Genomic DNA, 15,800 nt, shown 5'->3' on the forward strand with positions numbered 1-15,800 from the left:
TAAAGTCAGGAACAAGACAAGGATGTCCACTCTTACCACTTTTATTCAACACAGTACTAGAAGTCCTAGCTACAGCAATCAGACAACAAAAAGAAATAAAAGCCATTCAAATTGTTAATGAAGATGTAAAACTTTCACTATCTGCATATACACACATAATATATATATATATATATATAGAGAGAGAGAGAGAGAGAGAGAGAGAAGACTGAAAAACTGCTAGAATAAATAAAGTCATAGGATACAAAATGTACAGAAATCTTTTGCATTTGTATACACCAATAATGAAGCAGCAGAAACAGAAATTAAGAAAACAATCCCACTTACAACTGCCCCCAAAATAGTTAAGATACCTAGGAATAAGCCTAACCAAAGAGGTGAAAGATATGTGCTCTGAAAACTATGAAAGACTGAAAATGATACAAAGAAATGGAAAGACTTTCCACGTCCATGTATTGAAAGAATCTTGTTAAAATGTCTCCACTACCCAGAGCAATCTACACATTTAATGCAATCACCATCAAAATACCCAAAGCATTTTTCACAGAACTAAAACAATTCTCTCTTTTTTAATATTTTATTTATTTATTTGACAGAGAGATCACAAGTAGGCTGTTGGGGCGGGGGGAGGCTCCCCACGGAACTGAGAGCCAGATGTGGGGCTTGATCCCAGGACCCTGAGGTCATGACCTGAGCCAAAGGCAGAGGCTTAACCCACTGAGCCACCCAGGTGCAACACCCTCTTTTTTTTTAAGATTTAAAACAAACAATTCTAAAATTTCTATGGAACCATAAAAGACCTCAAATAACCAAAGCAATCTTGAAAAAGACAAGCAAAGCTGGAGCATCACGATTCTGGGCTTTAAATTATATTACAAAGCTGGGGCCACTGGGTGGCTCAGGTCATGATCTCAGGGTCCTAGGATTGAGCCCCACATCAGGCTCTCTGCTCAGCGGGGAGCCTGCTTCCCCCCCCCCCTCTCTCTGTCTGCCTCTCTGCCTACTTGTGATCTCTCTGTCAAATGAATAAATAAAATCTTTTTTTTTTTTTAAGATTTTATTTATTTATTTGACAGAGAGAAATCACAAGTAGATGGAGAGGCAGGCAGAGAGAGAGAGAAAGGGAAGCAGGCTCCCTGCTGAGCAGAGAGCCCGATGCGGGACTCGATCCCAGGACCCTGAGATCATGACCTGAGCCGAAGGCAGCGGCTTAACCCACTGAGCCACCCAGGAGCCCCAATAAATAAAATCTTTAAAAAAAAAAACCAGATTATATTACAAAGCTGTCATCATCAAAACAACATGGTATTGGCATTTTAAAAAAAGGCACAGGGGCGCCTGGGTGGCTCAGTGGGTTAAAGCCTCTGCCTTTGGCTCAGGTGATGATCCCTGGGTCCTGGGATCGAGCCCCACATCGGGTTCTCTGCTCAGCAGGGAGCCTGCTTCCTCTCTCTCTGCTTGCCTCTCTGTGTGCTTGTGATCTCTGTCAAGTAAATAAATAAAATATTTAAAAAAAAAAAAACAGGCACATAGTTCAAGAGAAAAGAAAACCCAGAAACGAACCCACAACTATACGGTCAATTAATCTTTGACATAGCAGGAAAGACTATCCAATGGGAAAAAGAGTCTCCTCAACAAATGGTGTTGTGTAAATTGGACAGCAACATGCAAAAGCAAGAAACTGAATCAGTTTCTTAGACCACACACAAAAGTAAATTCAAAATGGACTAAAGACCTAAATGGGAGACCACAAACCATAAAAATACTAGAAGAGGGCGCCTGGGTGGCTCAGTGGGTTAAGCTGCTGCCTTCGGCTCAGGTCATGATCTCAGGGTCCTGGGATCGAGTCCCGCATCGGGCTCTCTGCTCAGCAGGGAGCCTGCTTCCTCCTCTCTCTGCCTGCCTCTCTGCTTACTTGTAATTTCTCTCTGTCAAATAAATAAATAAAATCTTTAAAAAAAAAAAAATACTAGAAGAGAACACAGGCAGTAACTTGACAGTGGCCAAAGCGGGTTTTTCCAGTCTTCTGAAGCGAGGGAAACAAAGCAAAAATAAACTACTGGGACTACATCAAAATAAAAAAACATCTGCACAGCAAAGAAAACAATCAACAGAACTAAAAGGCAACCCACGGGATGGAAGAAGACATTTACAAATGATGTATCTGATAAAGGGTTAGTATCCAAAATCTATAAAGCACTTATACTACTCAACACCAAATAATCCAATTAAAAATAGGCAAAGACATGAACAGTTTTTCTAATTAAGTCATACACATGGCCAACAGACACACAAAAAGGTGTCCATCATCAATTATCATCAGGGAAATGTAAATAATGAGATATCACCTTGTAGCTGTCAGAATGGCTAAAAGCAACAACATAAGAAACAACAGTATGAAGGTTCCTCAAAAAGTTAAAGATAGAACTACCCTACAACACAGCAATTGCACTACTAGGTATTTACCTAAAGAATACAAAAACAATCAAAGGAATACATTCATATAAAATGATATTTCATAGCAGCATTATTTACAGTAGACAAATTATAGAAGTAGTCCTTTGGACTTCCAGTTATGTAAGGTGTCCATCGATTGATGAATGGATACACACACACACACACACACACACACACACAATGGAATATTAGCCATAAAATGAATGAAATCTTACCATTTACAATGACATGGATGGAGCTAGAAGGTATAATGCTAAGTGAAAAAAGTAAAAAAGAAAAATACCACATGATTTCCATTCATATGTGGAATTTAAGAAACAAAATGAGCATAGTAGAACAAAAGAAAAAGAGACAAATCAAGAAGCAGATTCTTAATTACAGAGAACAGTGATGGTTACCAGAGGGGAGGTGGGTAGGGGCATGAGTGAGATGGGTGATGGGGACTGGGAGTGCACTTGTGATGAACACTGGGTGATGTATGTTAAGTGTTGAATCACTAAATTGTACACCTGAAACTGATATAACACTGCATGTTACCTAACTGGAATTACAATAAAAACTTAAAAAAACAAAAAGGAAACCCAGAGCACAGAATGAGCCTCAAGTGAAACACACTCAGCAATATTCACTGCATTTGCACCAGTCCCCAGTGAGTTGCATATTAACATGTGGCTGGTAATTTAACGGCACCTCTAGTCATAAATGAAGCATTCTTAAAATAGTAAGTAAAATATTCCTGATTTTAAAAAAAGGTCTATGGATGTCAAGAGAATAGGCAAAGCATTAAAATAAAACAAAAACATCACCAAAAAAGTAAGAATAAAAGGCAGGCATTTTCACCTGGAATAGTGCCATAGAATTGCTATTAAAAACTACAATAAAAAAAAAAATACAACAAAAGAAAAAGGATTCTAAAATAAAGACAATGGCAGGATGCTGCATCACTCTTAGATACCAGTGTCTTAAAAGGTGATAAAAGACAAAGAGCAGTACTATCACTTCACATGGAACAATCCAAAGTATATTGTTAAGTTTAAAATGTGAGGCATGTATTGTTATATGCTACCATTTCTGTGTGCATGTATACACATGTTCAAAGAAGACAGAAGATTATAATATATACAAACTTCTTGGTTATATACTTACGGATTATGTATAGAAAAATAAGTAAGAAACTGGTCCCTTAGGGAAAGACACCAAGGAACAGGACTGGAAGAAAATGATTTTGTTTAATTTCAATTTATCCACTGTGTATGTATTAAAAAAATTTCTTTAAAGATCTGAATCCTAAAATAGCCCTTCTAACATGCTGTGATGAGCACTAGGTGTTATATGCAACTAATGAATCATTGAACACTACATCAGAAACGAATGATGTACTATGTGTTGACTAACTGAACATAATAATAAAAAAAAGGGAAAAAAAGAATAAAATAAAATAGCCCTGCTAACATAATAAGTGGGGAATAATACTTAATCTCCTGGGCTTCAAGTTTGCTAAACTGAATTTTATTTTTACAAAGAAATAAGAGATGAATATATTTTGAAAGAATTTAAGGTAATCAATAAAATATCAAGTATCTCTTTGTTTCTGTTCTTTTTTAACATATGTTTAACAGGGGAGAGAAAGTAGGTAAGTGCAATTTACAAAGTTTCTTTCTCATATAAACTCATTTAAATTCCAGAAAAACCTACCAGTTCCATGGAATGTTGTGCCAACAACACGAACACAGCTTGGTACCCGAAGATCCCAAAACCTAACAGTCTTATCTTGGGAACCAGAGGCAATCATCCAGCCACTCCAGGTATAAAGTGCTAAAATATGGCCTATAAAAGATCATATACTCAGTTATTACTGTGGAACAAACAGTACTTTTCCTTAATACATTCAAAGGTAGGTACTCATTATTGGACATGGGATGATCTGGTTAATCAAATATACTGGCAGGTAGAGATTTTCCACATGTATCAAATATATTGGCAATTTTCTTTTCTTTTTTTTTTTTTTTAAGATTTTATTTATTTATTTGTGAGAAAGAGAGTGAGATAGAGAAGCAGATTCTCTGCTGTGCAGAGAGCCCAATGTGGGGCTAGATTTCAGGACCCTGAGATCATGACCTGAGCTGAAGGCAGACAGTTAATCGACTAGGCCACCTAGGTGACCCTATTTTGGCAATTTTCATAAAACCAAAATCCAATAAAATGCACAACATGAAAACCATACTAAGCAATCTGTTTTGTGTTTCACTATTTCAGGATATCATAATTAGTACTGAAAAAATTTATCATCTGAAATTACAGCAAATTATGGCAAAGCAAAGGATTGTGGGCTTTGCAAGAGACAGACTTGAGGTCATATGTCAGTCCTGCTATGTTTAGTTGTAAGATACTGGTCAAGTCTTGTCTTTCCAAGTTTTATTTATTTCATATATAAGATTGAGATAAAACTTCGTGACTTATAAGGGTGTTGTGAGAATTAAGTTAAGGAATTATCTGTATAGCAAAGGATTTAGCACACCAGGCGAAATGTTATTTATCATTACTGTGTTGTTATCCAAAGTTCCCAATATAAATTTTTAAAATAAAAATTTCCTGTCTTGAAGAAGTCCCTTTTGATAAAATATACCCCATTAATGAATATGCAGAGGGGGAAAAAGCATAGGTTGAACAAAAAGAAAAGTAGCATCTAAGATATCACATACCAGTATGTCCACTCAGAGCATGCAGGCCCTGTCCTCTTTGACAATCAGTTGTATAAATGTTACAATCCCCTGCTCCAGCACTTATCAAAATAGCTCCACCACTTTCTGGGCCTTCCATAAATGCCAAGTCTCTAATTGTCCCATCATGCATACTAAATTCCAGATCCGGTCCTGAAACAACAATAAGAATTAAAAAAAAAGATGCTGCTCAACTTACTATGATAATTTGAGATTGTTAAACTGTCTCAAAACTAAGCAAGAATAATTGTAGAGACGTGTGGCTTATATTTTCATTTAGGGATTAATACTATAATCAATTTCACTTTACTGAGCAAAGAATTTGAAGTGTTTTTCTGATTGGGTTTTTTTTTTTAAAGATTTTATTTATTTATTTATTTTGTCAGAGAGAGAGAGAGAGAGAGAGAAAGAGCGAGAGCGAGCAAGCATAAGCAGGCAGAGTGGCAGAGGCATAGAGAGAACCAGGCTCCCCGCTGATCAAGGAGTCCTATGTGGGACTCCATCCCAGGACCCTGGGATCATGACCCAAGCCGAAGGCAGTGGCCCAACCAACTGAGCCACCCAGGCATCCCTGGGTTTTTATTTTTTAAGATTTTTTTTTTTATTCACTTGACAGAGAAAGCAAGCGAGAGCATGAGCTGGGGAAAGAAGCAGGCTCCCCAGCTGGGCAGGGAACCCTACTCAGGGCTTGATCCCAGGACCCCAGGATCATGACCTAAGCCAAAGATAGACACTTCACCAGCTGAATTACCCATGAACCCCAGCAAAGAACTTTAAGAAATCAAAATACTGGGGCACCTGGGTGGCTCAGTGGGTTAAAGCCTCTGCCTTTGGCTCAGGTCATGATCCCATGGTCCTGGGATCGAGCCCTGCATTAGGCTCTCTGCTCTACGGGGAGCCTGCTTCCTCCTCTCTCTCTCTCTTTCTCTGCCTGCCTCTCTGCCTACTTGTAGTCTGTCAAATAAATAAGTAAAATCTTTAAAAAAAAATCAAAAACTGATTCAGTTATCATCATTCCTTTTTTAAAAAAAGATTTTGTTTATTTGACAGACAGAAATCACAAGTAGAAATGAAAGAGAAGACAGGTACTCTAACATATTCATTAATGCACTGTTAGTAGTTATTTAAAAATTACCTTTCGGGGCACCTGAGTGGCTCAGTGGATTAAAGCCTCTGCCTTCAGCTCAGGTCATGATCTCAGGGTCCTGGGATCAAGCCCCACATCGGGCTCTCTGCTCAGCAGGGAGCCTGCTTTCCTTCCTCTCTCTCTGCCTGCCTCTCTGCCTACTTGTGATCTTTCTGTCAAATAAATAAATAAAATCTTAAAAAAATAAAGTTACCTTTCTAATAATAATTTTTAAAAGATTTTATTTTATTTTATTTGAAAGAGAGCATATGCAGAGGGAGTGGCAGAGGGAGAGAAAAAGTAGACTCTACAGTGAGCAGGGAACCTGATACAGGGCTGGATTCCAGGACCCCGAGATCATGACCTGAGCTGAAGGCAGATGCTTAATGGAGTGAAACACCCAGGCATCCCTGATAACAACAATTTTCTAATTATTAGACAACTGTAAGAACTTACCAAAAAAAATCAATCATGCCTTATGAAGGCAACTAAGCAACTATAATATAAAAAAACTCTCCTTAAGGCTATATTCTTAGATTATACTGAAAATAATACAAAGATACATAAAGCTACAACATTGGGAAAACATTAAGAATACACTGGTAAGCTACTGCTTACATACTTGGGACCTACCTGTTGCATTACAAGTCTCTGCATTGAAGGGCAGAACTTTGACATATTTGTCATTGGATCCTGTTGCTAATAACTGTCCACAAGGACTCCAGGCCACACAGTAAATGGATCCTTTATGATGTTTATTCCTTTTAAAACGTACCACTGGCTGCTTAGGGATGTCATGTGCACTAAAAAGAAAAATTATAGAAAGACTTCAATTTCTTGCTTGCTGAAAGAAATGAAGTTCTATATTATTGTTGTTCTTGAGGGAGGGAGCAAAAAAGTAGCAGACAACATGTCAATAACAATTTTCAAAATCTTGGAAGAAATAAATTTAAAGCAGATTTAAAATCCAAAAGTAAAATTATGAACTATTCTTAGACTAACCTCTTATTTCAGACCACACAGGAAACAAGATTATTTTTTTTAAAAGTCTCCATTTCACATATTTTTCATGGATTTTAACTCAAACACAGAAGAATGAAAAAAAAAATACTAATGCTTCCAAATTCAGAAAGTTCAAAAAACATTAAACATATAATATGGAGCATCTGATTGAGGCTGAGGGAAGGTAAGGGATGAATAAAAAATAAAGGAAGCAGAATTCTTTCTGGAGTTTCAAATCTGGCAAGGGTTGATGTCATGACTATCCACATACAGTAAGGTAGATATAAGTGTTCTAATCCAGTTAAAAGTACTAGGCCTTAAAGAACAGAAGAATAGCTCCAGTGAAGATAATATATAGTAAGGAAAGTGCCAGCCTAGTGTGCAGTATGGGAAACAGCCTATGGGGCTAGCAGAGAGAAGCCCAGGGCATTCTGAAGACTGAGTGGGATGGATACTGTAGCAGGTGAGGAGCTACAGGCATGGCTGTGGAAGGTCCTGAATAGCCAGGCTCCTCAAGAGTATGGCTTTTAATGGGAGTCAAACATTGGTTTAGTGGAATAATAGCATCTTTTTTTTTTAAACTAACATATAATGTATTATTAGCCCCAGGGGTACAGGTCTGTGAATTGTCAGGCTTACACACTTCCCAGCACTCACCATAGCACATACCCTCCCCAATGTCCACAACCCAACCAACCGGAGTAATAGCATCTTATCCACACTTTAAAACACAGCCTAATATTAGGATACTAAAGATTTTATTAGATATGATAACATCAAATCTATATAAGAAAATGTACATGTTTTTGGAGATTCATCATAAAGGATGAAATGACATCAAATTTACCTTAAAATACTTTAGCAAACAAACAGAACTGATGAAGCAAATGTGACAAAAATCTTGACAATTACTTTATTTCACTGTACTATTCTCTACTTTTGCATATGTTTGAAAAGTTCCATAATTAAAAACAGAAAAAGAAGACTGATAAATTGCCAATACCTAGAAGGTGCTTAATACTGATCTAGAAAATAGATCATATCAAGATTCTTTTTAGTTGCATATATAATTCATGGCCTAATCAAAATGGACAAAAATTTACAAAATTAGTCAATAATTCTTATGTATATTTCTTAAGCATTGAAAATAAAAATTTAAAGACTTAATAAAAGAAAAAGAAATAAAAACTGAATGCTACCAAATGGCAATTCTGAAAAAGGAACCGATATATCTAAATTAAAAACTGAAGCAAGAATGATAGTACAAACCAACTATCCTTACCTTGGATCAATTACTTCTGGATAGGCACATACTCTCAGAGTTTTTGAATTTGAGCCTACAGCATATAAACCACCACCTGGATGAAAAGCCACTGCTCTAACAGCTTGTGTGTCTTCTAGAGTATTAATACAAACAAACTGCTTTTTTGATTTATCATCCTATGGAAAGAATAAATATGAAAGTCATCTTAGGAAAAAATGAATTTGAAAGAATTCATCTTTAGCCTATTTTACATTCATTTTATTACTTCACATTAACTACCTATAATCACATATTCTTTTAAATGGCAAATTCAAATTAACCCAAATTTTTCTGCTTTTTGCTGCCCATTGCTGAACTAAGTTCAGAAAGCTCAGAAACATTCAAAGCTTTCTTTGCTTACTGTGACAAAACATAAGACTATGCATTCTCATATAAAGTTATCTTTAATTATTAAGGAAAAAATAGCTCAGGGGTGCCTGGGTGGCTCAGTGGGTTAAGCCTCTGCCTTCTCCTCAGGTCATGATCCCAGGGTCCTGGGATCGAGCCCCACATCAGGCTCTCTGCTTGGCAGGAAGCCTGCTTCCCCCCTCTCTGTCTGCCTCTCTGCCTACTTGTGATCTGTCAAATAAATAAATAAAATCTTTAAAAAAAGAAAAAGAAAAAATAGCCCACACATATAACTTTTATAAAATTAACAGAATATCATTTTTGTTTCTAAAAGTAGGAAGTATAAGACTATTAATCAATCCACTTCCTCTTGGGTGGGGTAGGGGGGATAGTTTACCATTATCTCCAGCAATGAATAGTTCGATATTTCAAACTGAAATTGTAAAATACTCTTTTAAAATTATAAAAATGATTTTAATCAGAACACTAAATTTGAATCTCATTTTAATTTAAATTGTCAACCTATCTGGTCTCTGCTGAGGAAGGCAAGTTGAAGCAGTTCTATATAAGTTTTGATGGCTCTTGCTATTAGTATCATTTGTAACTACCTTGCTACCCTGACCACAAGGGACTGAACCTGGAACAGGGACCTCTAGACTGGGTGTAGTCAATAGACCTAACCAAATCCTGCCTTCAGGAAGTATGAATGTCAAGTATACAAACAAAGGCAAGTCACTTCAGCTCTATATCAACAAAGAGTTTATTATGCCTCTCCCTACACAAAATTTTATCTATTCATTCATGGAATAAATACATCCTCATGGAGTATAAGGGGAAAACCTGGTGGGTCATACTATGTCTCTCTTAGATAATTGAATTCTATTACTCATTTGAATTTATTTGGTTAGAAATGCTATATTTTCCATTAATCCACATGTAAGAAATTTGCCAAATGAACACCAGTGATAGATAAGAGAAAAATAGAGGTAAATGACTAACTGATTAAATGGCCACTAGCACACTAATAATCATTAAGGGTTGCTTTAGAACAGATGTGGCAGACCCACCAGTTAGTTTATTTGCTCTTCTTCAGTGTGTTTAAATATTTTAAGAAACTTGTAGATATTTTTAAAATAGATTTCACATAAAAAATCTACATTCTTATAATTTCTTGAAAATCAAAAGAACTGGAAACACTAGATAAGCATATTTCTTTGCACAAGGGACAAATACTCTTATGTGCTTATCACAATAGTCAACTTTATTCATTTATGTTACCTGTCTGGTTCCATCAGCGTCTGAAATAGTGTCTTTGTGTATGGAATTAAAGTTTGAACTAAAGAAAATAAGGTAGCTGTATAGTAGTTTAGGGAAGAATGTCTTGTTCCAAAGCAAAAAACAGCTGCACTGATGAGAAGCCCAAAAGAAATACTAATAATATCTAAACAAATTAACCATAGGGTTTTCAGAGAGTAGTGCACAGCCCCAACTCATGAGTCAAGATTGCAATTATAAGCATTATAAGCTTTCATTTATCCTTGCAACAAATAACATTAATAATAATGATTATTTCTAAAAATGGTTTTCTATGAATTGAGAATTCCTTAGCAATATCTGCAGGTATATATAAAAATAATAATGAAACCTCCTTCCCCAAAGCATTAAAGCATTACCTCTTCCCCTCTTGACCTTGATAGATTCCCTGAAGAATCTCCAAGAGGTGGCTTAATGACTGAATGTTCTGATGAGCTGTGTGAATAGAAATTCAAAGTTTACTCTGAATAAAACAAAAATATTTATCTTTCAACCTCAGATATATATATATAAATATCTATCTATCTATCTATAGATAGATAGATAGATATTTTTTGGGGGGGGGGGGCAAATGACCCGCACTAACCCCAGTCAAAGTAATTCTCTGAAGCCATTTATTAAGAGACTCTGGGATTGGGGCGCCTGGGTGGCTCAGTGGATTAAGCCGCTGCCTTCAGCTCAGGTCATGTTCCCAGGGTCCTGAGATCGAGTCCCGCATCGGGCTCTCTGCTCAGCAGGGAGCCTGCTTCCTCCTCTCTCTCTCTGCCTGTCTCTCTGCCTACTTGTAATCTCTCTCTGTCAAATAATTAAAATCTTTAAAAAAAAAAAAAAAGAGAGAGACTCCGGGATTCAGTGACACCATACACAGTTGTAAGGAGCAAGTGAGAAGCCATTCTGGAAAGGAGATTAAGTTAAAGTCTACAAATTTTAGAGTGAGATGTCACGAAGCTTTCCCCTGCTGAGTTCTAGAATCCTGGATGCTATATTTAAATGTCACCCCAGGCAGGAACTTGGATTGTTCTTTAGGAAAATTATCTGGTCTAAGATAAAAGATTAACAGGAAGTGACATCTGAAAGTCTTCAATAAAACAATGTTTCCCCTATCACTTTTTGTCATGGAGACAGATCCATCTATATACATAGCCTTCCTTCCAATCAGTTTTTTTTTTATGCCTCACTCTTTACAGATAGTCAAAGATTTCCAGATACTTGAAGAAAGCCTCCTAGATTAAAGCCAGAGACTAAAACAGAAAAAGTGGAGTGCCTGGGTGGCTCAGTTGGTTAAGTGTCTGACTTTGGATCAGGTCATGATCTCAAGGTCCTGGGATCAAGCTTCAAGTCAGGCTCTGTGCTTAGTGAGGAGTCTGTTTCTTCCTCTGTTCCTCTCCCTGCTTATACACCTGCGTGAGCACGCTCTCTCAAATAAATAAAAAATATTTTTTAAAGCTTTTATCTATTTATTTGAGAGAGAGACAGAGAGAGTACAAACAGGGGGCGGAGGAGGGAGCAGGCACCCCACTGAGCAGTGAGCCAGATGCAGGGCTCCATCCCAGGACCCAGAGATCATGACCTGAGCCAAAGGCAGATGCCCAATGATCTGAACCATCCAGGTGCCCCTCAAATGAATAAAATCTTAAAAAGAATGTATATATGGAAAAAGGCATTTGATTTGTATTTCCCTGATGATAAGTGATGTCAAGCATTTCTTCCTGTCTGTTGGCCATCTGTATGTCCTTGGGAAAATGTATATGTCTTAAGCTCATTTTTATTTATTTGTTTTTGGGTGTTGAATTTTATAAGTCCTTTACCTATTTTGGATACTAACCCTTTATCAGATATATCATTTGCAAATATCTTCTCCAATTCCAAAGGTAACTTTTTAATTTCATTGACTGTTTCCTTCCCTGTACAAAAGCTTTTCATTTTGATGAAATCCCAATGGTTTATTTTTGCTTTTGTTTCCCTTGCCTCAGGAGACTTATCTAGTAAGAGGTTGCTATAGCAGATATCAAAGAGGTTGCTGCCTGTGTTCTCCTATAGGATTTTAGTGGTTTCTTATCTCACATTTAGGTCTTTAATCCACTCTGAATTTATTTTTGTGTATAGCACAAGAAACAGGTCCAGTTCTATTCTTTTGCATGTTGCTGTCCAATGTTCCCAACACCATTTGTTAAGAGACTAATCTTTTCCCCTTGGTTATTCTCTTTTGCTTTGTCAAAGATTGACTATACACTGGATTTATTTCTCAGTTTTCTATTCTGTTCTATTGATCTATGTATCTATTTTTATATCAGTACCATCTTGTTATAATTGCTATGGCTTTGTGATATAACAAAACTACAATGAGATATCACCTCACATTTGTCAATGGCTAAAAGCAACAACACAAGAAATAGCAGGTGTTTCCAAGGATGTGGAGAAAGGGGGACCTTCTAGGTGGCAAAAACACTAATTCAAAGGGATACATGCATATAAAATAATATGTTTACAGAAGCATTACTTACAATAGCCAAATTACAGAAGTAGCCCAGGCGTCCACTGATTGGTGAATGGATAAAGAAAATGTGGTATATATACACAATGGAGTATTATTTAGCCATTTAAAAAATAATGAAATCTTGCCATTTTACAACAAATGGATGGAGCCAGAGATTATTACGCTATGTGAAATAAATCAGTCAGAGAAACACAAATACCATATGATTTCATTCATATGTGGAATTTAAGAAACGAAACAAATGAGCAAAGGGGAAGAAAAGAGAGAGGCAAATCAAGAAACAAACTCTAATTACAGAGAACAGACTGATGGTTACCAGATGGGAAGTAGGTAGGGGAAGGGTTAAATAGGCGAAGGGGACTGAGAAATGCACTCACTATGATGAGCCCTGGATGCTGCATGTAAGTGTTGAATCACTAAATTGTACAACTGAAACCTGAGTGGCTCAGTTGGCTAAGCGTCTGCCGTCAGCTCAAGTCAATCCCAGGATCCTGGGATCAGAGTCCCAAATTGGGCTCCTTGCTAAGCGGCGAGCCTGTATCTCCCTCTGCCTGAGACTCCCCTGCTTGTGCTCTCTCTGATAAATGAATAAATAAAATCTTTTTTAAAATAAAAGAATAGATGAAGCAACTTATATGTGGAATTTAAGAAACAAAACAAATGATCAAAGGGGGGAAAAAAGAGACAAACCAAGAAACAGACTCTTACCTATAGGGAACAAACTGATGGTTACCAGAGAGGAGGTGGGTAGGACAGGGAAGGTTGAAATAGGTGAGGTGGATTAAAGAGTGCACTTGTAAGGATTTTTAATTAAAAATTAAAAAAAAAAAAAGAAGAATAGAAGAAGAAAATACTTCTTAACTATTCCTATTGCATAAATTAACACTGTTTACGAATGATAGCCAGATAAAAAATCTTCCCCAATTAGTGAAAACACAAATATGCATGATGTCTTCAGTTGCTGTAACTGTCAGAGCTCCCAAGAGGGTCTTGCTGCAATCATCCCAACATGCTATAAAACACCATGTGCCCTCAAAGTCCATGAATTAAAGTATTATTTGTTGAAAGGTACCAATGGCAAGAAAAAGGAAAATCAGGGAGAAGATAAAACTGTAAGATCTCTGAGTAAAATGACTTATAAAAAAGAGAATCATCTTAGAGGTAGTGAGAAAGCAAAAATAAAAATAGGAGAACAAAAGCTACTAAGAAATTCAGAAGTCAATAGAAGAGAATACAGATAAATAGACAGATCAGAAAAATATTTGATATGTAATGGTCTCCAAAAACTTTTATTTGTAAGACTCCAAAGAGAAGTTCAACTTCCTAGGTTTCCAAACATTAATAGGATGTTAATATTTCCAGGTGTTACAAAATAAAGTACTTACATTTGGTTTCCACAAGGTGATTCCTCAAGAAAAGGTATGTGATTCGTTGATCCAGGATTACGTGGGGTGCTTGTGTGAATATTTGAAGCATCATGTGTTAATCTCTGACTGGAGTCTTGGGGTGGTGTGGCAAAACTAGTTACAGAAGAATTATTAGATCCATTGCTTTTGCTCCCATTACATTGCTGGTTGAGCACTGACACCTCACTACCAAGGCTATCCATTCCAATATTTAATTCACCAAGCTTTTGAATGGACCTAAAAAATAAAACAATGTAATTACATTAAAATGAAAAACTTAATCACATTATTAACATGTAGAAGGGAGAAGCCTAGGTGGCTTGGTCAGTTGAGTGTCTGCCTTGGGTTCAGGTCATGATCTCGGGGTCCTGGGATCAAGCCCCCACTTTGCGCTCCCTGCTCAGGGGGCAGTCTGCTTCCTCCTCTCCCTCTGCACCCCCCCCCCACTTGCACTCTCTCACACATGCTCTTTCTCTCACAAATAAATAAATAAAATCTTTAAAAATATATATATATGTAAGATTATAAGTTTGAGAAGGTAAATACAGGAACATATAATAAATAAATGGTAAGTTCAGTACTAAAGTTACCATCATTGCCTTAAGACATAACTAAGATATTGAAAGATCCAAATTTTCCTACAGTATCCCCAGTGCAGGATACAGGTATTTTACCATAAAATTTTTTTTTAAAATTTTCTTCTCCAATATAGCTTTGGTTTAATTTTCAATTTGAAACTTAAGTTCCCAAAACAGTCAATAAAAATATCACCACTATCAAAATTTCTCACCAACAAAACAAAACAAGCCATTTTCATCTCTCTAGTAATATCATACCAACTAGGAAATGTATGATTAGAGCCTAGCATGGGACAAATTCTAGTGGCAATCTATTAATCACACATTTATTCATTCTACACAGACAATGTGCCAGGCTCTGATTTAGGAACTAGGGAGCTAGAGCAGGAAGCAAAACAGCCTCAAGGTCTTTCCCTCATCACAAGTCTTCCTATATCTTCCTAAGACTTCTTTTTTTTGGACTCAGGACTCCAAACAGCACAAAGAGGAAGCTAGCAGGCTCTGTTAACATTTAGACCCAGAACTGGCCCAGCAACACTTTCTACAACCTAGATTCAATATGAGAGAGGAGTACACAAGGGATACGATTACCAAGAGGTGTTGGGGCTTTTGCATTTTCTCGTTTTCCTACATTAAACATGGGAGAGAGAGAGAGAGAGAGAGAGAATGTATTTAGGGCTTGGAAAGACTTTAAAAGAGCAGTTCAATATTATTAAAGGAATTGGCAGCCATTACTAAATATATAAGTTAATTCTAACTAGGTTACATTTCCCAAATGTTATCCTATAAAACACTAATCCTGTGACGTGCTCCCCATAAAGGAGTCAGAGGTCAAGTCAACTTCGGAAATGCTAAGTATAAAGTCTAAAATGTTAATATCATTTTGACTCTCTAATAGTGGGGAGGATGAGGCAGAATATGCTTATAAGTGCCAAATCAGGGTGCTATTTATTAGTATTAATAGAAACAAAGTATCAAGAAGTATAAAGTAGTAAGAGAGTACTGTTAATAAAAATTCTATTGTGCTTTAGTTGATTTTTTTCCAATAA

General features: G+C 36.7%; 1 protein-coding gene and 1 long non-coding RNA gene across 9 annotated transcripts in view; both read right to left on the minus strand.

Moving 5' to 3' along the window:
- Positions 1–15,800, minus strand: part of WDR47 (WD repeat domain 47) — a 65,659-nt gene that overhangs the window by 9,628 nt on the left and 40,231 nt on the right. For all 8 annotated transcript variants that reach the window (XM_059135783.1, XM_059135781.1, XM_059135780.1 and 5 more), the window contains 6 exons: positions 14,153–14,410; positions 10,630–10,705; positions 8,588–8,745; positions 6,937–7,106; positions 5,160–5,330; positions 4,153–4,284 (listed from right to left, as the gene is read on the minus strand). In XM_059135783.1, coding sequence (XP_058991766.1) covers positions 4,153–4,284; positions 5,160–5,330; positions 6,937–7,106; positions 8,588–8,745; positions 10,630–10,705; positions 14,153–14,410 — 965 coding nt within the window. The remainder of the gene's footprint in view (positions 1–4,152; positions 4,285–5,159; positions 5,331–6,936; positions 7,107–8,587; positions 8,746–10,629; positions 10,706–14,152; positions 14,411–15,800) is intronic.
- LOC131809133 (uncharacterized) lies at positions 1,517–2,534 on the minus strand. Its single transcript, XR_009345066.1, has 2 exons — positions 1,984–2,534; positions 1,517–1,779 (listed from the first exon to the last, which is right to left on the minus strand). It is a non-coding gene; the product is annotated as an uncharacterized LOC131809133 (long non-coding RNA).

This window comes from Mustela lutreola, chromosome 10 (genome assembly GCF_030435805.1).
Source record: "Mustela lutreola isolate mMusLut2 chromosome 10, mMusLut2.pri, whole genome shotgun sequence".
NCBI lineage: Eukaryota > Metazoa > Chordata > Mammalia > Carnivora > Mustelidae > Mustela > Mustela lutreola.